Raw genomic sequence first — 21,898 nt, 5'->3', positions numbered from 1 at the left:
GCGGGCACACACACACGATGATTAAGATTTAAACTAATGAGGAACACACGCGCGCGGACACACACACGTGTTCTTCTGTAAATGTGTTTGTTTGACTTCGTTCGTTTTATAAAGTGTTTCTAAAGAAATCTGTAAAATCCGCTCAACCAAAAACAACTAACGACCAAAACTTGTTTCCATTACCTTGTTAGTTGTTCCGCTGTGCTGTGCTCCTCCCTCTGTTCCTGTCTGTTCAGCATCATACTTAAATAAACAGCTCCATCTAGTGGCCACACGATAGAAATCACGTCTCCACCTAAACTGAAATAATAAAAGTTGAACACAAACAGTCACAGCATCAACACACACACACACACACACACACACACACGGTGTTCATACAGTAAAGCTCAGTTCACTCCCACTGTGATGATACAGCGACAACTATAGAACAATCATCATCATCATCATCATCATCATCATCATCATCTGCAGCTTCATCCTCCAGCTGTGCCAAGCTCAGCTGACACACGGCGATAGTACACCCTGGACAGTTCACCAGTCCATCACAGGGCCTATATAACAAAAATAATACTTATTATTATTATTATTGTTATAATAAATAAATAGAATATATATATATATATATTTATATAAAATTATTAAAAATATATTTTTTTATTTACCCAAAGCCACACAAGCTACAAGGGAATTGAGTACAACTACAGCATCTACAACTAACCCAGGGGTGGATTTGAACTGGTGACCATGATGTCTCTACACATGGGGCTGAGCTACCCCAGCCCTGAACATCTGGACTGAGGTCCATTTCATTTGTTGACCTTTGTCCAGGTCACTGCAGGAGCATCTACATCATCACAAAACCTAAACATACGGATCTCCAGACCCTGACCTCTGACCTCTGTGGTGTGGTACCTCTCATGATCCCTGACTATAGTTGATCTCTTTTAATACGTTCAATCATTTAAATCTCTTCCGTGGAAGCACCTTAAATCTTTCTTTACTGTATGTAACATGGAATCAAGCAAACATCTCAAATCTAAATGATATACACATGACGATGAAGCTGCTTCATCAGCACTGGAATAATCACAAACGGCATAATAGTCAGAGTGATTAGAGACCAAAGTAATGCTTTATTTTACAGCCTGGTGTTATACATACAGTACTAATGTCAAATCTCTATGAAGACGTGATTCAACAGGTTCTTCTCCTTGCAAAGTTAGCATTTTAAAGGCTGTAAAATTAAGCTTTTGTAAGTAACACCATTGCAAATGTAGAGTCAGACATTTCAGACAACACTACATAAGAATTCAACATATTTTCATCCATGAATTGTAGACCTTTTAGGAACAAGAAATGTAACATGAAAAAACACATAGATGTAAATGAAGATTTTCCCTTGTGGGTAAATTAAATTTATTTTAAAATTTGTCAAATGTACATAAATTATATTTGATGCATCAAAACCAAATGAAAAAGAAAAAGAAATCAAAATACGCTCTTTTAAAAAGAGGCAACAGAAGAAGAGAAAAACATTCTTTTTTCTTTTTTTTTCAGATCATTTTAAACAAGTATTGGTCAGGTTAGTTTAACCTGGGAAAGCAAAGTGCTACACACAACAACCACTGAGGACAGTTCACCGTACATCGTAATGAGGATTGGACAGAAGCACCTTTTCTTAGCTTGAAGCTAAAATGGAAATGTTTTAAGTTTTCTTTTTCACAAAAACTTCATTGATTATAGTTTATACTTTCAACAACCATGAGCCAAGGTCACCAGCGTTCATCCACTGCTCCACACAACAGGTTGATCAGATCTTGGTTTACTATATTTTCCTCCAGGATGGAGTTAAGAGTGCAAATAAAGGCATATACAACTCCTTCATGAGAAATAAACATGGAATTCAGCCACATGCTTTCAAATAGTAATCATATATTTAATTGATATACATATATTGCCACCATTGGCACATACGATATTGCACACAGTGATGAAATGTTGCACAGAAAAAAATAGATCTTTTTTTGTGGGCGAAAACATTCCAGAATTACAAATAATGTGGAATAATGCTGAAAAGGTAAAACTACACTTAAAAAAAAGACATGCTTGCTACTCCCCATTAACTGAGCAACTTACAACTTACACGTTAAACTGCCCAAGCCAGCGGAGGAGCTCTTCTACAGGCGACAACCACGACACTAAAGATGTTCCCATCAGTGACCACATCAGCACTCGGTGACCGCCGCCGCCGCCGCCGCCGGGCCCCCCCCCGTCCATGTTTACATGTAGGCCGACACCTGGATGGCTGGGAAACGGGAATGGCAATGACATTAGGGGAGAAGGAAGGTAGCAGAGAGAAGTTAAGAATCCTGCTCCTCCTTTTTTTTCTTTTCTTTTGTAAGAGTTTGTAAAAAAAAAGACTTTTAGCACCACGAGTCGTGCGCTAGCACACAAGGGGCTGAGACACCAACAGAACGGAAGAATGGAGGAAACAATGGGAAATAGAAGCCAAACGGCGATCCAAAGCACCAGGCCAGCGTGTAAGCATGCGGAGTGTGTAAGGCACCAGGTTGTTTCTATGCTGAAGAGGATGCTCCCAATCACAGGCTCCAAAAATAGGTGGTCAAGGACAGTGTCGTTTGCTGGTTTCCAGTCAATCTAAACACGGGAGCAGTCATTGAATTCAATGCTGAGGTAAATCTGACATTATCTGATTGTTGCCAGTTTCTCTGGAGTTTATAAAAGTGCTATCACACATCTATGAGATGCGAGTGAACTGGACCAGTACCAGTCGTTTTCCGTGTGGCAGCCCAAATATTTACAATTCGACCAAAACAAGAATCTCACCCACACCCACGTGGATATTTGGGCTTACAGATCTAAAGTAGAGCTACGAGTGCGTGTCCAGAGACGCCCCACTGACCGCAGGACGGACACACTGACACATCGCTGGCACTTGACCAACAGCTGAGAAGGGACTTCTCTTCATGTTGGCTCATCCAGGCATGCTCCTCAATGTTCCTCCTCAAAGAGCGGCGGCGAGACGCTAAATACAAGTTTGTGAGATCGCTCTTTTCAAAATGGAGATGAAACCACTCACAGGATAATTACACGGAGACCGTGGGTGAATCCACTGTGGACTCAGACTTCAGATTGGTACAATGCATTTGGAGGAGGGTCCTTGAGCCAATATTTTGGGAGACCAACGAAATCTATCTTAGTGCAGATGAACATGCAGCAACAGCGCTCCTTGGCACCATTTAGACTTTGATGACTGAACAATGACGACAGCAAGGTTTCCCGTGTTCTGACCAATGACGCTCACCTGACGTTTGCCTCCGTTTTCTCTCCACACCATCAAAGTAAATCAGACACAGGATGAGTGGATGTTAATGTGCAATTCAGGCCATTTGCTACATGTTGTCACTGCACTTCTTCTATCAAATACACATTTAGTACCTTTTTAAAATGAACACATTGCATCAACAACGAGACAAAAAGGTAGTCTACAATATATCCATCTGCATGGCAACAAGTTCAACTGAAACAATAATTACAATATTAATATTTCTTTGAATGCCTCTGGCAAATGTCATCATGTCAAGATCCACTGATCACTTCAGTATATATATATATATATATATATATGTGATTCATTTGTTTTCTGCGATGCATATTGCACTTCTCAGCCTACGTTATTATTCCTTTTGCAGTGTTTTGAGAGTGTGTGAGTGTGACAACAGGCCTAGCCCTCGTGATTCATGTGGAAACACATGTGCACTCACTGTACTCAGGTTCAGAAGATGACCAACATGTGACAACCTTTCACAAAGAGTTCCTAATTTGGTTGAAAACTGAAAAGGTCTGATTTGTGCTGAAGTCTTTAGCTCACATGGAAATCTCACTGGAACTCGGCGATGATTCCATTTGAACATTGCAAACACCGTTCTTTTGTTTGTTTGTTTTTTTTTACAATAGCTTTAACTGGTACAAAAGTTTTCAGTTAATAAGGGAAATAAACACTCAGTTCAATATTGTTTGTCAAGTAGGAAACAATGTTCAAATATAATGTTATTACTTTGTTTAGCAGCCTGTTAACTGTATTAATGGTGGATAAGTGGGGTAACATCCAGCGATGAGTGACAACATGTCAGAACTGTCAGGTTGTGGAGGTTTCTTATATTGTGGGTGATGCTCCCTTGGAGTTAAACCATTACAGTTAAATCTTTAGATTTCTTTCTTTATACAGTAGAGTTCATCATTATAATTTCTCTTGTTATTTTCATTACTCTTGCATCTGTTTTCGTGATTTCCTCCCTCGGGCTCTCCGTATCAATCCTCGTCTCCATCGTCCGCCTGCATCTCCTCTTGTTGATGCAGCTCGCACGCTCTCTTCTCGCGCTGCTTCTCCTGGATCTTCTTCATCTCCTCGGCATATTTACAGAAAGTATTCCCAAATTTGGACCACACTTTGTAGGGCACCGTTATTGAGTTGCGGTAGGTCGGCTTCACCTCGCTTACCCTCATGAACACGCCGTACTTATTGGACCCGACGTCAAAGAAAAAGCGCTTGTTGTCCACAGTCAATGACGAGCCTTCGGGCAGTTCGGCAGGATCGTCCTCCACGCCGTAATCGTCAATAAGTTTAGCCAACGCGTCACGAAACTCAATAAGTCCTTGGGCAGGGAGAGCGATGGTCTGGCCTTGCGTGGATCCCAAACCGGGCCCCCGGTTGACGGTCTGTCGAATCCTCAGAAAGCGTCCCCTCTGGTTCTCTTTCAGATCCATGTAGTATTTCCGATTCTCTCGCACCAAGAACTCGCTCTTGAGCGCTCGCCGGGGCTCGTCTTGTACCATGCCCGGGTTGCTCGGACCCAGCTGGGCATAGTGTTCGATGAAGTCCCCCAAGTAGTCGCGGAACTCGACCGCCACGGACATGGAGAGAGTGAGGCGGCTCTTGTTTCCACCGGCCCCGACTTCAGCTATCTTTAAGAAGCGGCCTTTTGCGTTCTGCTTCACGTCCAGATAGAAGCGTTTGTTCTGGATGTCAACTCGCTTCGACGCCAGCTCCTGCGTCTCGTGCTGGAGCCCGGAAGCCGAGCCCGCCCCTCCTGTCGCTAGGTGCATGGAACCGAAGCCTGGGCCCGTGGCTGCTCCTCCCTGCTCACTTCCACTGTCTCTGTCCGCCATGATGCTGCCTGCCTGCCTTCTCCCTCTGTCTGCTGCAAAGCCACGGCCAGCCCCAGCCAACGCCGGAGCTCTCGCGAGATCTGCACAGAGGTACAGAAGAAGCGAGGGAAGCGTGAATGCAGATGGAGGAGGACGATTTAAAAACACTCTTTTACAACATTTCCTCCTCTCAGTGTCACGTTTGGAGATAACACGACGATTAGAACACGACAAAGTCACCCGATATTGGCAGGAAATGCCGCACACACTCAGTCTGAAGCGTGTTTTAGTTGACGCAGCCTGTTGTGACGTGTTGCTGTGTTTACTTCCGTTTTCCTCTTTTTAAGATTTTTTAAGTTTTTTTTTTAATTTAAAGTCATTTGAACCTTAATGTGTTCACTATCACACAAACGTTCAATGCAGGTGTTAACCTGCTGTTAACCTGCTGTTAACCTGCTATTAACCTGCCACCCACTGCTTATTTTTGACACAATTGTGGCCTAAGTGGAAGAAGATGATATTTGAATGCCCTAGAGACACGTCATTAATGTTTTTATTATAAATAAATGTCTTTATTATTTTAAATAAATGTCTTTATTGTGAAACAATGCTGAAATATCTAAAAAGGGAATGCAAATCCAACCCAATTTTAATTTTTTTTTAAATATAAACCAAACAGCTGAGTGTACACAAATATTAAACAAGCTCACAAAATAAAATAAACAAATACATTAAATAATATCTTGAATTTATTTATTTTAAATCGAAATAAAATAAAGTAGGAATGGAGGAAGAGAAGAAAAATCTCTAAAACAGAAGAAAATAAGTCGGTGCTAATTTTCATCACGTTAATAATATAGAAATATGAAATATTATTTTTAAAAGATAATAATCTAATCATTTAGTAATATGGGTCATAGGCCAAACTCGTGGATAATTAATTAACACAAGATTCAAAACAGATTTGATAAATCTAGGATTTTCCTGTGATTCACTGAAATATCGCGTGCTCATAAATGATGTCACTTTAATGTGATTTATTTATTGACAATAAATGTAACTACATTAGACGTTTGGTTATTTACAACTTTAAGTCACTTTCTGTTCCTGTTCTTGTGGCCTTTATTTAAATGTATAAATATCTTTGTTTTTAAATAAACTCACCTGCACGTGGTAGCAGCGGATGGACGACTTAAAAAAACCCGTGATATTTTCTTCCTTCTTCAAACTGTGAGCAGATGTGGTTACAGTTTGACGTCATTTCAGAAGCAAATTAATAATAATAATAATAATAATAATAATAAAACCAGGACGTTACATGCGTGAGTTCGTTTTAAACTAATGTCAAGTTGTGTTTTTAGGGTTTGAGTCACGAGGTCACAATATTGTCTGCAGTCATCACACAACTTATATCAAAGTCTGTGTGTTTGTGTTGTGCAGTGGTCATGCTGCTCACGCGCCAGCCTCTCTCTCTCTCTCTCCCTCTCTCTCTCTCCCTCTCTCCCTCTCTCCCTCCCTCCCTCCCTCTCTCTCTCTCTCGGCACGGTAGGCCTAAACAGTGAGATGAAGCCTACTGAGGCCTGTGATCCGTGGATCCGTGGATCCGATACTGTTAGACCGAACGTTTACAACAGGCTATGAAACTATACCGCACATTTACTATTAGAACAATGACGCCTGCAAACTGTTTCCCTGTATTATTTTAATAATTATAATCATGATTATTATGATTAAAATCAATGTTATAATATTGAATTATTGGCTTAATGGGCTGTAAATATGCAGATAAACATTTTTTTTCTGGTTTATCATATGTTGAAAATACTGACCTTTAAATGACTTATAAATCTATTGTCCTGGTTTGTTCTCTCACCTGTCATTAAGTTTAGTTTAGTTTATGAGTTTAGTTGACAGGGAGCATGTACAGAACCAGGTCTATACCAGAGTTAGCTGAATAGCTAGTTTGCATCTGTGGTCCCTGGGCATTAAAAAAACAGTTTGTATAAAACGTCCCAGTAAAGCTGGACACGCGAGGACGTCATGATACAAATAAAATAACACAAATGTAATAAAATAATATTCAAAAACAATAAATGTGATTAAATATTGTTTGAAGCCCTTCAGTGGATAAACGAGCTCTGCACATACTGTAACATGGAACTTCTGCTCTATACTTCTTTAGTTTTATTTATTTATTTATGTATTCATTTATTTATTTATTGTTGGTCAACATGCAAATTAGCCCAATATATGTTTATTTATAATAATGAAAAATACATCACATGGACAAAATTGTTAATAGAAAAACACGAGACCAAATCAGTGCACCACGTGGGCTTTTCTTTAATTGAACACATTTTTATTTGTTATTATTATTATTATTATTGTTGTTATTACTATTATTATTATTATTGTTATTATTTAGTTAGTTAGTTATGTCTCAGAATACAGAATAAAACTCTGTGTGTAATGTTTGACCAGTGCTGATTTCAACGTGCGTGAACAAAAACAGAATATGCGTGTGTTTTTTTGATGGGCCAATTTTTTTTCTCAATGAATTCATATTAAAATAATGAACACATGACGCAACTCGTTCATATCTGAATGATGTTAATGAAAGGCACAGACTATTCCCATTTCGTGCATGTAATTGTAATCAAATGAGAAATAAAGTAAATAAATACAAATGAAATATTTAGTTAACATAAAAACTACAACAATAAAGTGCTGCAATCCAAATGTAGTAAGAAATGAGTGAGGTTCAAATATTGTAAACATGACAGAAGGTGAGCTGCGGTTTCCGTCATGTTCAGAGGCCTACACACGTGACCTGATGATTATTATTGATTTTTATTTTCTCATCACTGATGCACGTGCAGATATTATTAATAATAACAATAATAATAACAATAATAATAATAATAACAATAACAATAACAATAACAATAACAATAATAATATCATTATTATTATTATACATCATTATTATTAGAGCTCTGATCCTGCTGCAGTCCCGCGGAGGTCGCGAGGCCTTGTGATTCTTTTCCACTGAAATCTGGAATCTGGACTCCAGTCATGGTTCAGTGATCGTTAATGAACTCAATCACTAACCCAACATCCACGTGCAGGCAAACATGAATTAAATTGAAATACGTTCAGGTAAACATGTGATTTATTCTGATGAACACGTGATGGTTGTGTGTATGTTCGACTTTTATGTTGCTCTGCTTATTTTAACGCTGTTTCTAACGCGCACTTTCTCTTTACTCCTCATCAGGTGACAACCGCGACTCTGCACAACAGGCAAGTCAAACCGAAATATCTTATTTAATTTAACATTTCGACGGGAGATGTACATGATTTACTATGTATGTAAAGGACGTGTAAGGATGTAAACTCTACATCCTAGGATGTAAAGGATGTAAAGGATGTGTAAGAATGTCTATGCTCCCTGTGCGCACTGAGCCTAAATCCGCCATAAACATTATTATTGTGGAGTCTAATGATCCTGAAGCTGCTCTCGCAGACTTCACAATCACTGGCCTACTTGTCCTGTTTGTCCAGACTCTTTTGTGATCATGACTGTGCAGCAGGTGTCACATTCGTCACATGTTCAGGAGTCCAGGTTTGAATCCAACGTCGACATCAGCTTCATAAAACGGTCTCGTCGCATTTTTTTTTAAAGGCCGTCGTTGTGATTGAGCCACAAAGTTTTGCGCTGCATCCCAACACAGGAATGCAGTGGCTCCGCTCCAAACGCAGCAGCAGTTATTTCACATCAGAGACACGGTCCAGAGACACGGTCCAGAGACACGGTCCAGAGCCACTGCGCTGCTTCTGTGACACAGACGCACACTTGGCTGCGCGAGTTCAGGACATTTAAATGTGACAGGACGGCGAGAATAAAGATCAGCGTCATTACTCCATAACCTACCTTACAGGCGTGCAGTGAGCAGACAGAGCGCAGACAGAGCGCCTCACAGCCTCGACGGTGAGAAGCAGAGGACGAGAGGAGGCAGAGGAAACATGTGCATGTGATCTGCGCCTCTTGGTTTTGTGTGGAATGACAGCGCGGCGCTCTGCTTCTGTCTTCTCCACAAGATGGACAAGAGACGGCGAGTCGTGGCACGGACAGCGACACACGCACAAGTTCAACGGCGCACGTTTCACCTCTGATGTCAACACGCACAAAGTCTGTGGACGCGCGCCTCCTGCCGGCGCCATCGAGGAAATGCAGGGTCCAGTCTGCACTGAGATAAAAGACAAACCAAACAAGTAAGTGAGCGTTTGTCACTTTGTGTCACTTTGTGTCACCTTATGTCACCTTATGTCACCTTATGTACATATACACGACCACATGGCACGTGCGTGTGTTCAGTAAGGAACGTGACGTCACACAGAAGAGTGCGCACCAGCTTTCTACGTCCAATCTATGTGTAAGATTTCAGCACCACGGAGAGCAGTCAAGTCCACACACACACACACACACACAGGCGCGCGCACGCGCACGCGAAGGTTGTGTTGCAGGTGAAATGTTAACAGCACTTTGTGTTTGTCAGAGTTCTCTAAATCCAGTGGTGGTCAGCAGGGGGCGCTCTCTGTGAATGCTGTCAGTGCTGGATGTGCATTCATGCTACTGTCATCTCATCTAATCTTGATTTGACTTTACTTGAGTTACCTGTAGAACAGAGAACAGAGATCTGTGTTTCTAAAGTCATTCACAGAGAAAAACAGCACGAGACACACACGTCATTCACAAACTGTCTGAAGCTTTTGCAGCAGACTCATGATTTCCTCTGGATCTGTGGAGAACCGTCTTCTTCTCCTCTGTCTGTGTGTGTGTGTGTGTGTGTGTGTGTGTGTGCGCGCAGTCATGGCTCCTCGCAGCACTCATGAATGTAGGATGTGCCTCACACTGATATAACAACATGGAGTGATGAGATCGACCTGTCGATCATCCGCTGCTTCTATCTCAGCGCTGCGATGCTGCGTTTTTGTTGACGGAGCCCTTTGGCATTATTTCCTCTCTGTCTGTGGCTCTGTGGTGGGGGAGGTGGAGAGAGAGCGAGAGAGAGGGGGGGGGGAGGGGGGTTAGGGAGAGAGAGAGAGAGAGAGAGAGAGAGAGAGAGCGAGTCGTGGTGGAATAAGGAAGGCGGCGGATCAGCGTTATTGCTGCCGATCAGGAATAAACAACAGTTTTCTTTTTTATTTGTATTTTTTTGGAATGAAACGCGTGTTTTTTGTTCTCGCGCGCGGACGACACCAAACTTGAGCTCCACTGCAGCATTTTTCTCCGTCCGCTGCAGATGATGCTCAGTGTGTATTACACACGAGCATCAGCGGTAACCACTGCAATTTTTGGGCAAAGATAAAGAGTGGCGTCGTCTTGCAGTCCAGGCTTGTGATGGCAGCATAGAGACGAGGAGGATCAACAATGCCTTATTATGATGATGATGATGATGATGATTATCATCACTGAGTGGATTTAAACGCCAGCTTCGCCCCGCGGAACAACCCCCCCCCCCCTCCCCCGTCCCCGTCCCCGTCCCCCCGTCCACACAGCTGCTCTTTACCCACTGCAAATCACTGGAAAAAGCAGCGGATCCCAATGGCATGGACACTTATGCAAGGTCTGTCGCGCTGCCGTGCTACTGGAGCCCTCTCTCTGTCTCTTCATTCAACCCAGCTCCGTCGCCATCGCCCCGCAGCAGAGCGAGCTGTGCCGCAACGCGACCAGCGACCACCGAGCCAAAGCAGGCGGCATGAGGCTTGATTCAGTGCATTTATCCATGCTGGTCATCGGGGTCTCATTCGCCTGCTACTCCCCGAGTTTGAATTCCCTGCAGGACCAGGCTTACACAGCGTCCGTGGTGATCGAGGGTAAGGTGCAGTCCACGCCTCCCGTCAACGTCTCCGCGGAACCGTACCGTGTGAATGTCAAAGTGCTGGATGTTTGGCCCCTGAACAGCGGCGGTCTGGAGCGAGAGCAGCTCGTCACTGTGGGGGAATTCGGATCCGAGGCTCCGTGCACCAAAGTGAAGAAGAACCACAAGTACATTTTTTTCATGGACCCCACTGACGAGCCCTTGGTTTTCAAGGCATCGTTCGCGCCCCTGGACACGAGTGGAAAGAACCTTAAAAAGGACGTTGGGAAGATCTTGTGTGAGGACTGCGGTAAGTGAACGTATTGTGGATTTTAACCGGTGAAGTGTGAACCCGGAAGGATGAACGCTGTGTTCGTGTTAGCAGCCACACTTAGCTCTCGTGCTTGTGGTAACAGGTGTTTGGAGTCAGTTGGAAGCTGACAGATGCCTGAGGGGCGTCTCTGCAGCAATTTTCGACAACTCTCGCAGGCTGCCATAGCTCACATGATCAATCAAAGTCTCTTTCTCTCTCCTCTCTCCTTCCCTCTCCCCTGAACTGCATCAGACATGCGCCTCGCACTGTTGCTTGTAAGGAATTGCAGTTTGTGTGTATCGAACTAGCTGCACCATGCCAACCCGCATTAGACCGCGAACACTTAAAGACTTTGTGATGGAGAGCTAAGTGTTGTCTTCTTCTCATGTCAACACAGCACGCGCTATGATTTCAGGACCAGGGACAGCGGCCTGTGTCTTTGGCGTCACGTGCCCAAAGGAACCTGGTTCCGTGTCTATATTTAGGTTCACGCCCTGCTTTAATGCTTTAATGCTTAAATACGTAGACTGTGACACTGACCTGAGTTCACACAGAACTTTAATATCAAAGATGTTGAGCACATCATGGATATTTCTGATCTTTATATCATTGATTGATTTTGAATTATTCACTTATGTTACATGTAGATCAAACTTTTCTCTCACACACACACACACAGATTTCTCGGGTCAGAACATTGTTACCTGTGCTGTGTTATTGTTGTAGGTGTGTCAGTTCAGATAGACACATTGTTACAGGTGTTATTATTTCACTGGTTGAAAATATGACGTGTGATCACATTGTTAAGCTATGGAACATATTGATTAAGGACAATGCAGCATATAGTTGCACGGATGTTGCTGCAGTATATGATGCACACCAGCTGTCTTCTGTGTAGACACCTTTTATTCTTGCTCTCCGCTCCTGTAATCGATATTAGAATATTGCCTTTGAGCCTGTGCACTTACACCCTGCCACAGTTCACTTTGTTTTGGTTGTGGATCTGATGTGGGTCTCACTCAGACATGAGTAAGTGTGCAGGTTTATTCTAACTTTAATTCTAGAACAGAGTCAGTGTCCACTGTCACATAGAGAGTCAGTTGCGGCATAAGAACACATGTCCTCCAAAGGATGATTAACATGGTTGTACTTGCACTCAAGTGCCTTGGCCTGGAGCATAATGTGTGCACTGCACTGCTGCCTTGTTAAATTGTGCTATAGCTGGACCCATGAGACTCAAAGTCTCCTGTTTCTTTTCTTGTTTTTGCCAGGCTCACTCTGGCTTTTAAACTCATCATCCCATTAGAGAGGCAACATAAAATGTACCTCATTACTACTTGAGTTTCTTGAATAGTCCGAAACCTCCCCCATGAATTCTCCTGCCACTTAGCAAAGCTTGTCAGTGCTGTGATCAACGCTGCACGGCCACCTCGCTGTGATACCTGAGAGACTTGCCACGCCCTCTTTTGTCTCTTTTATTTGGTCCAAAGTGCCTACCACAAATAATGTTGCCCTGGTGGGCATTTGTTGTTGATGGGATTCTTACTCTTTGTGCCCCCTCCGCTCTTAAATATGTTTTTTTGTCAGATACAGCTGATAAACAAGCTGTCCCTCGACATCCTCTTCCCCCCTGAGCTCCGTCCTTCATTTAGTAATGAGTTAAAGTTGTAGGGATTTGTTGACTGCTTATTTCCCTCATATTAATTCCCCTAACAATGTCTCTATATTACTGTCTCTTATGTTCTGGCCTTGAACTCGTAACTGCTATACATAAAGCTTTGCCCGGGCCCAGGTGTAGGCTCACACAGCACACATCCAAAACTTGACCCAGTTCCCTGGTGTGCAGGAGTACATTGGGGACTAGGGAATGTACATCCTGTACAGCTCTGACACACAGAGCTCACCCTCTCACCCTTTCATCAGAACCCGCTCCACTGGGACTTTGGACAAACTGTTTTTGTGACATTGATACAACAAACAGGTAACAACAGAACCATGTCCCTCATGTTACAGTGTCACAAACACACACGGTGCTACAGTGAAATATCTCAGCGTGAACACATGAGAGTCAAGTGCTGCGATGCTTTCATTGATCTTATTTATAGAAGAACAATAAAGTTAAAATGATATAAAACATGGAGCCTGTAACCCTCACAAGTCTGTGATAAACACGTCCAGTCATCTCATCATTGAATTATGCTAATGTTAGTGTTTTCAGGCAGTTTGTCAGGAAGTGTGTGTTTGGAGGGCGGAGCTTGTATTGTTTGCTTTATTTTAACTTTATTTATTGATGCATGAAACACTGACGTTAACCTGGACCAGTCGTCCTAATGGAGACAATCCTGGTCCTTTCATTTCTGATTTGAACTGCGGTCAGGTTAGGTAGGTGTGTGTGTGTGTGTGTGTGTGTGTGTGTGTGTGAGATAAGATCATGGGAGGTGTTATCGTGGAGACACCTGCTGTTGTGGGAACTACCACAGTTGTGAGAGTATTTGAATACTTGTCTGTTGGTCTATGTAAAACGTTCTCATATGTAGATGGACATGAAAGTAAAGTGTCACGTGATCTCAGCGTGTAGCTTTGAAGTTTGGAAAAAGGATGTTGTGCGGGTACTGATGAAATAATGACCTCTGACCTCTGGAACATCAGTACAATGACCAGTGTGATCTTACTGTAATATGGTTTCCATTTCATCTATCTCACATAACTCTAACTCATGTAACTCTATCTCATCTAACTCTATCTCATCTAACTCTATATCATCTATCTCATCTAACTCTATCTGACTCTAACTCATCTATCTCATCTAACTCTAACTCCATAACTCTATCTCATCTAACTCTAACTCCATAACTCTATCTCAACTATCTCATCTAACTCATCTAACTCCTCTAACTCCTCTAACTCCTCTAACTCCATCTCATCCAAAGATGAGACTATCTCATCCAAAGATGAGAAAGTCTCTAACTCTAACTCATGTAACTCTAACTCCATAACTCTAACTCATGTAACTCTAACTCATGTAACTCTAACTTTCTAACTCTAACTCTAACTCTCTAACTCTTACTCTCTAACTCTTACTCTCTAACTCCAACTCTCTAACTCTTACTCATGTAACTTTAACTCTAACTCATTTAACTCTAACTCATGTAACTCTAACTCTCTAACTCTAACTCATGTAACTCTAACTCTCTAACTCATGTAACTCTAACTCTAACTCTCTAACTCTAACTCATGTAACTCTACCTCATGTAACTCTAACTCTCTAACTCTAACTCATGTAACTCTAACTCTCTAACTCTAACTCATGTAACTCTAACTCTCTAACTCTAACTCATGTAACTCTAATTCTCTAACTCTAACTCATGTAACTCTAACTCATGTAACTCTAACTCTCTAACTCTAACTCATGTAACTCTAACTCTCTAACTCTAACTCATGTAACTCTAACTCTCTAACTCTAACTCATGTAACTCTAATTCTCTAACTCTAACTCATGTAACTCTAACTCTCTAACTCTAACTCATGTAACTCTAACTCTCTAACTCTAACTCTAACTCTAACTCGTCAAAGTATAGTGACATGATGAGATGAGATGAGTTTGAGTGCTGAGCTGTGTCTCAGTGTGGTGTTGTGTTCAGATTTGGACTCCAGAGGAGACTCCTGAGGAGACTCCAGAGGAGACTCCTGAAGAAGAAGCTTTTTTAAGATGGTGAGCGGTGGAGGTGAAGGGGTGAACGATGATATTCAACGATGGCTTAGTGTGACACAGTCCAAACTGTTCTGCAGCAGCGTGGAGTGTTGACACGAGGCAGGTTCAGCGTCTTTGTTTCCATCCAGAAACACAGGAGGACCGGAGCAGGCTACGTTTGTCCACTGCAGCTCTGCACACGGTGAACTCTGTCTTTGTGTTGTTGTCCATCTGGCTCATGGCAGTTGTAAAGAGTGATTATTGGCCGGTCCTTCTCCTCTGACTGCTGTAATCAACAAAGCATTGCTATCTATAATAATCATAGGCTACTTCTCTTGAGGACACTGTTGAGGATCTGAGAAAACATGAAGACAAACAAACTGACATCACTTTTAATGAGTGAAGTTGCATCTGCCTTTAGTTTAGCATCAGAAAAGTAGCTCAGTCTTAATGTCTCTGTCGACTCCTGGAGGAAACCTCGTGTAATTGTGTCATGTGTCTTCAAACCTGTGATTAACAAAGCTAGACTCATTCAGACACTTTGAGTCTTTGAATGAAGTTAATGAAACAATGATGTGTCGCTGTGAGCTTTGTGTGTATGTGGCCGCAGCTGCTGCACTGAGGTGGCAGACGAGTGGATTTTTGCCCCAAGCTGTGCATCTTTCCATGAATCCAGTTCCAAGAAGAGCTAGACATAGAATATGAATGACAGCTGCTGATGGCAAGTGGGTTCTGCAGTGCTTAAACTTTGTGTGGCAGCGATATGAATCAACATGTTTCCACAGGTTCGTCATTATATCCTAATAGAACCCTCAAGGGCAATTGAGCAAACAGTTGCTGATTGTGACAACGGTGCCTTTATTTATTGTCTTCACCACAGAGATTATTGTCATGTACAGGATGTGTGTTTGTTGAGATAAGGATGATTGAAGTGTTTTCAACTGTCAGTGCTGAAGTGTCTGGACCTGGAAACATGGATTGTTTTTTTCTGGGGTTTACGCCGCCTGTTTCCAGGGGCTGTTTTCCATGAGTCTCCACACAGCTACTGTGGTACAGTAGCTTCATGTATGTGATATTAAACATGTGCAGTCCACAAGTCTTCAGACACCAACGACAGCATTTACAAGCCATTATTAGCATGTGGTGTTCATGCTGAGGCTGTGACAGACAGGTGTTACAAAGCAAATGTGTGTGTGTGTGTGTGTGTGTGTGGGGAGCAGTCAGTGGGCATCAGGCAGATGTTTGTGAGTGAGAGGAAACAACAGTCACTCTCACAAGGCCACGCCCTTCCTCCGTGTCAGCTGATTCATTTATTTTTAAAGTGCATTAACTAGGGCTTTGTAAACATTATTTAGATCATATTTTCTTAACATGATGTAAATCATTTGTCTTAATATTTCACTGTCAGACTAATTCTTCTGTTCTGTAGAATGTTTGTTTGTTTTCTGGATTCTGATCAGCACAGTGCTGATGTGCACTGATGCTGACAGACGACAGACAGACAGACAGACAGACGACAGACAGACAGACGACTTTATTAATCCCTTTGGGAGGTTCCCTCGGGGAAGTGAACAATGCTGCTGCACAAACACTGCAATCGTTAGGGTCAAGACATGGTGTGTATTGTTAAGAGGACCCTGTCAGGTCTATAGAGCCGTGCTCTTAGTTCAGCTGTGTGTGATGTCACACACACTAATCTGTTACTTACACACCTGATTCAGATCAGCAGCTCGTTATCAGGCTTCTGCAGAGCTTGATGACGAGCTGTTGAGCTGAATCAGGTGTGTTGTTCCCTGAAACACTGACATATGAATGAGTGAACTGTCTCTTAACCTGTGCCCGTTTATTTCAGTCAATGTTTTATTATTAATATTTAGCTAATCGCTCATAGCCGTTGACTCATAGACATTTTACAGAAGAGTTTTCAGGAACAACAGACGAGACATTTATGCATCAAACTTCCTGTAATTAAAAAGATATAAAGGAAAAGGCCAAACAATGAAGTGTTATTAGAGAGAATATAAGATTCAAGATTCAAGATTCAAGAATTCTTTATTGTCATACCAACACACATTAGACATGAGGTCAGAACGAAAATCATAACAACACTAATACATGTGTTATAAATCTGTGTGATCTGGAATCATCATGACATCATCATCCACTACAGCGAGGCTCGTCATGGTAACAGAAGCACAGCTCTGAAGTTCCACTTTAACATCAGGGAACTTACTCACCGAAATGGAACGCAGCCATTATTAAAGCTATTAGTGAGAGAGTGAGACAGACAGACAGACAGACAGACAGACAGACAGCTGAACTCTTACAGATGGATCCACAGTGTGATAATGTTACATAACGTGTAAAGAAAAAGAAAATGAAGTGACGATTACATTGATCGATATTGTGCTGCTCTGTGTTTCCATCATCAAGAGTCAAATTACTGAAGGAAATTCATCTTCAACAAAAGTCAGAGAAAATGACCCTTGGATTATATAATATTATATATTATAATATTATTTAAATATATGATATATAATTGTAAAGTTGATGAAATAAGAAAATATTGGAAAAATATCTGAACATGATACCAGACTAAAACACAGCAGGTCAGTGACTGTCTCTGTTTAACCTTTGAACGCTCACTCACTGAAGCCAATGATTCAAATCCTCACTCTGGATTACATCTGGGTTTATGGAGAATAATGGGGTCACTGTGGGTTTGTGTAATCTTAATCTGTCCTGCTGCTGAAGGCGTGATCACAAACAAACATGTTTAGAATCTGTGTTAACAGTTAGATAAAAGCATCTCATAGTTTTCTCTGCTGCGTTAATAATCACTTCCATCAACTGCATTTGATCGTCACAATAAAACATTTGTGTTTTTTATTCCACTAAAATCACTGATACATGTACAGTGTCGCCGTCGTCCTCAGGGAAACAGATGGCGGAGATCAGACATCACGTCTGGGTCTGCTGTGGTGTGTGAATGCAGATTAGTCTTAACTGTATGTCACAACCGCTAATCTCCATTAATCTGACTTGAATTTATTGAGTGGGATCAAAGCTGCTTTTGGATTAACAAAACTTCTCAACAGAATTTTACTTTTGACAAAATAATGAATTGCCATTAAATAATTGTGTGTAATAATAAGAACATTTTAAAGTTCATGTTCATGCCTGAAAATAATGATTTCCCTAATTACTCAGATATAAACTTTTTAATATTTTGTCATTAAGTTTAGGAAAAACATTTGACTTCTCACTGAACTCTGTGCATTACATGATATTTATAGAATTCCAATGGTGAATAAAATCTTATTATATAAAGTAGCAGCACAGGATAAAACACACTCACAAAAACACAATTTTAATTTGAAGATTAATTAGAGAATAAATCCCATGAGATGCAACTCGTCTTCAAACAATAAACATGAACGTTAACAAACAAGAAAATAAATGAATATGTAACAAGAAAAGAAAAGAAAAGAATAACAGTCAACATAATTACAAACACAACACAATTGTCTTTAAAACATATTAATAATAATAAATGACATACGCAGATGTAAAACCAAGTAAATATCAGAAACAAGAACAACAGCAGGTAGATTAAATATTTTTGAAACTGTACATTAGTAAATGTGACTGTTATTACTAAAAGTTTATGCAGGAAGCAGCTGTTTGCTCTGTAATTAGTCAACGTGTTTAGACTTAATAATATTAACACATGACGTCTTTAAATGTCCTACTAAACATTCCAGCAGATCCAGGCCAGTTTCTGTCTGCCTTCCAATAATTAGGACCGTGAGGTTTTTCACCACAATGAGGCAGTATATGATCAGGATCAGGGAGCAGGACACACACTGACAAGCTGAAAGGGATGAGCCCACTGGGAATGTCACAGCAGTTCTTAGATTCCCTGGCTCTGTGGCTGCAGCTGAAGACCACAGTCAGTGCTCAGTCACTGTCACTGCACACAGTCACTGTCACTGCACACAGTCACTGTCACTGCACACAGTCACTGTCACTGCACACTGTCACTGTCACTGCACACTGTACAGTGTGCAGTGTGCAGTGTACAGTGTACAGTGTTTGACATGTACAGGGTCTGTCACGTACAGTGTCTGTCATGTACAGGGTCTGTCATGTACAGTGTCTGTCACGTACAGTGTCTGTCACGTACAGGGTCTGTCATGTACAGTGTTTGACATGTACAGGGTCTGTCACGTACAGTGTCTGTCACGTACAGGGTCTGTCATGTACAGGGTCTGTCATGTACAGTGTTTGACATGTACAGGGTCTGTCACGTACAGGGTATGTCACGTACAGTGTCTGTCACGTACAGGGTCTGTCATGTACAGTGTTTGACATGTACAGGGTCTGTCATGTACAGTGTCTGTCATGTACCGGGTCTGTCATGTACAGGGTCTGTCACATACAGGGTATGTCATGTACAGTGTCTGTCATGTACAGTGTCTGTCATGTACAGTGTTTGTCATGTACAGGGTCAGTCATGTACAGTGTCTGTCATGTACAGGGTCGGTCATGTACAGTGTTTGACATGTACAGTGTCTGTCATGTACAGTGTCTGTCACGTCCAGTGTCTGTCATGTACAGTGTCTGTCATGTACAGTGTCTGTCATGTACAGGGTCTGTCACGTACAGGGTCAGTCATGTACAGTGTCTGTCATGTACAGGGTCTGTCATGTACAGTGTCTATCATGTACAGGGTCTGTCATGTACAGTGTCTGTCATGTACAGTGTTTGACACGTACAGGGTCTGTCACGTACAGCGTCTGTCACGTACAGGGTCTGTCATGTACAGGGTCTGTCATGTACAGTGTCTGTCATGTACAGGGTCTGTCATGTCTAGTGTTTGTCATGTACAGGGTCTGTCATGTCCAGTGTTTGTCATGTACAGGGTCTGTTGTCGTGTTTACTTCTACCATCTCTCTTGAATCATTCAGTCATTTGCAGCTATCTTGGGCTGCAATACTTTTTCTTCACAGGCTGCAGCCAGTGCATGTAATTAAATATTTAAAACTTTTTTCCTGTGCACAGCATGAAAGGTTGTCGATAAAATTAACCCTTTAAAGTCACAAATACTTTAAGCAGTAAACAGAAAACAAATGCATTAAATTCTTTCTACTATAGCATTGAAAAGAACATAATGTGGATTTGAAAAAAAAGAAAAAACTCTTTACAGTACAATAACACCAGGTAATGATTTTTGTTGGTTATCTTATTGATAGTAATATTTTAATAAATACAATGGAAAATAGATGTGAGATATGGTAAAAACATGTTTACACTGACGTAGCTACAGTCATTCTCAAATGATGACCTGGAAAACACTTGCATGTCGTACTGTTGTTATATTCTGATTTCTTCATTAGCAATAGTAAGATATTAGCATCATTTGACCTCCCTGTTATCAGTAATACTACATGAACAACATCACTTATTCCTCATTATTAATAAAAACCCTGTTTTCTGTCTGTTATTATGTTATAAATATATCACAGATTGATGCTTGAGGGTGAAAAAGGTGTCGATAACTAGTTTGGAGGCTGTTAACCACCTTGTTTCGTATGCATTTGGCTTTGTTAACATGTATCGACGACAGCCTCCATGATTTTTAGTCCCATAATTCAGCTGTGGATCAATGCAGAACACTGAGAAACCCAGGTTTGCTCATTTATCAATGATTTGAAAGAAGAAACTGATGCGTGACTCGCTGCAATATTCAAGTGGTTACTGTGGCATGCGAAATCCTTTTTTTATCCCCTTCTTGTGCTTGTTGTCTTCACAAAGTTCTACACTGACACTGGGCTGGATTCATATTTTTATGAAGACTATAATTGCCTGTAACACCAGGCTTGTCAGGAGTGAAAGGATCACAGAAATTGCTGTTGAGATCAACATTGTTTTGGCATGTTGTTTTTGGAGTAGCTACCTGTTCAGTCTCAGGAGGCAGGGTGAGGCTGGCGGGCACACATTTCCACCTTTTTTCACTTGTAAATCTCTGTAGCTGTGGGCGTGCTTCCTCAGACAACACATTCCATAATATTCCATAAGCAGGTTTTTAGATGACAACAAGGATCCTATCAAAGCTTTGTGTAAACAGCTTAAGGTCCTCGGTGTCAACCTCAGCTGCAGTGTATTTATAGCACAGTGCTACGCCATCATTTCAAAAACATATATGTGTGTTGGCTTGTTGCCAGAGTCAAATAATCGCTCATTTCAAGTCTTTTGTCACACTTTTTGTTTTGTGCTAAAATGTCTGTGAAAAACAGCGTTGCCACCTTTCGTTGATGGGATTAGGACTTTAAGATTCTCCAGTCATTAACTGACAGTGTAGCTTCATGCCATAAATCTATTGATATGTTTGTGATCACGTGTTAAATATCAAATGTTAGTGCAGAACCTGCTCCTCCATTGGAATTCATGTGTTTTTGACACCTGAAGCAGGAGCATGCAGGACATCACTGCGTGGTGTTTGTATTCAGTCATAAAGCAAAGTTCAGCCCTGTAATCTTTTAGAGCCTTTATTTAAAAACATACCTAAACCTAAATTCAGTTTGTCTGCATGGAGTTTCAGTTCCAGACCATTTCTTCTCAGTTGTGTGTAGGTGCTTGCCAAAGATTGGGTGTGTTATTCTTTGGGTAATTGTCTGAATTTCTGTAAAGTTTGTTTGCTATAATTCTGCATTGGCAAGCATATGCATGTTTCTGTGCGTCAGTTGTATTTTTTAGAGGCTTGTTTGCATTTGTGCAGTGAGTCAAGCATGATCTTTGCCATGCAGCGCTGGAAAAATAATCATACATGAAGTGTTATAGAAGCATCACTTATAA

At 41.4% G+C, this 21,898-nt stretch overlaps 2 protein-coding genes across 4 annotated transcripts in view; one reads left to right on the top strand and one right to left on the bottom strand.

Moving 5' to 3' along the window:
• Positions 1-1,116: 1,116 nt before the first annotated feature.
• On the bottom strand, positions 1,117-9,330 carry puraa (purine-rich element binding protein Aa). Its single transcript, XM_058628074.1, has 2 exons — positions 9,107-9,330; positions 1,117-5,273 (listed from the first exon to the last, which is right to left on the bottom strand). The coding sequence occupies exon 2, from the start codon at positions 5,191-5,193 to the stop codon at positions 4,336-4,338; it is 858 nt and encodes a 285-aa protein (XP_058484057.1). The 5' UTR covers positions 5,194-5,273; positions 9,107-9,330; the 3' UTR covers positions 1,117-4,335.
• A 1,381-nt stretch (positions 9,331-10,711) lies between these two features.
• Positions 10,712-21,898, top strand: part of nrg2a (neuregulin 2a) — a 56,797-nt gene continuing 45,610 nt past the window's right edge. For all 3 annotated transcript variants that reach the window (XM_058627213.1, XM_058627211.1, XM_058627212.1), the window contains exon 1: positions 10,712-11,346. In XM_058627213.1, the coding sequence (XP_058483196.1) occupies positions 10,935-11,346 (412 nt within the window). In that variant the 5' untranslated portion in view covers positions 10,712-10,934. The remainder of the gene's footprint in view (positions 11,347-21,898) is intronic.

This window comes from Solea solea, chromosome 4, assembly GCF_958295425.1.
Source record: "Solea solea chromosome 4, fSolSol10.1, whole genome shotgun sequence".
In the NCBI taxonomy this organism is placed as follows: domain Eukaryota; kingdom Metazoa; phylum Chordata; class Actinopteri; order Pleuronectiformes; family Soleidae; genus Solea; species Solea solea.
The sequence above is the reverse complement of the archived record's forward strand: the minus strand, read 5'-3'. Positions and strand labels throughout refer to the sequence as shown.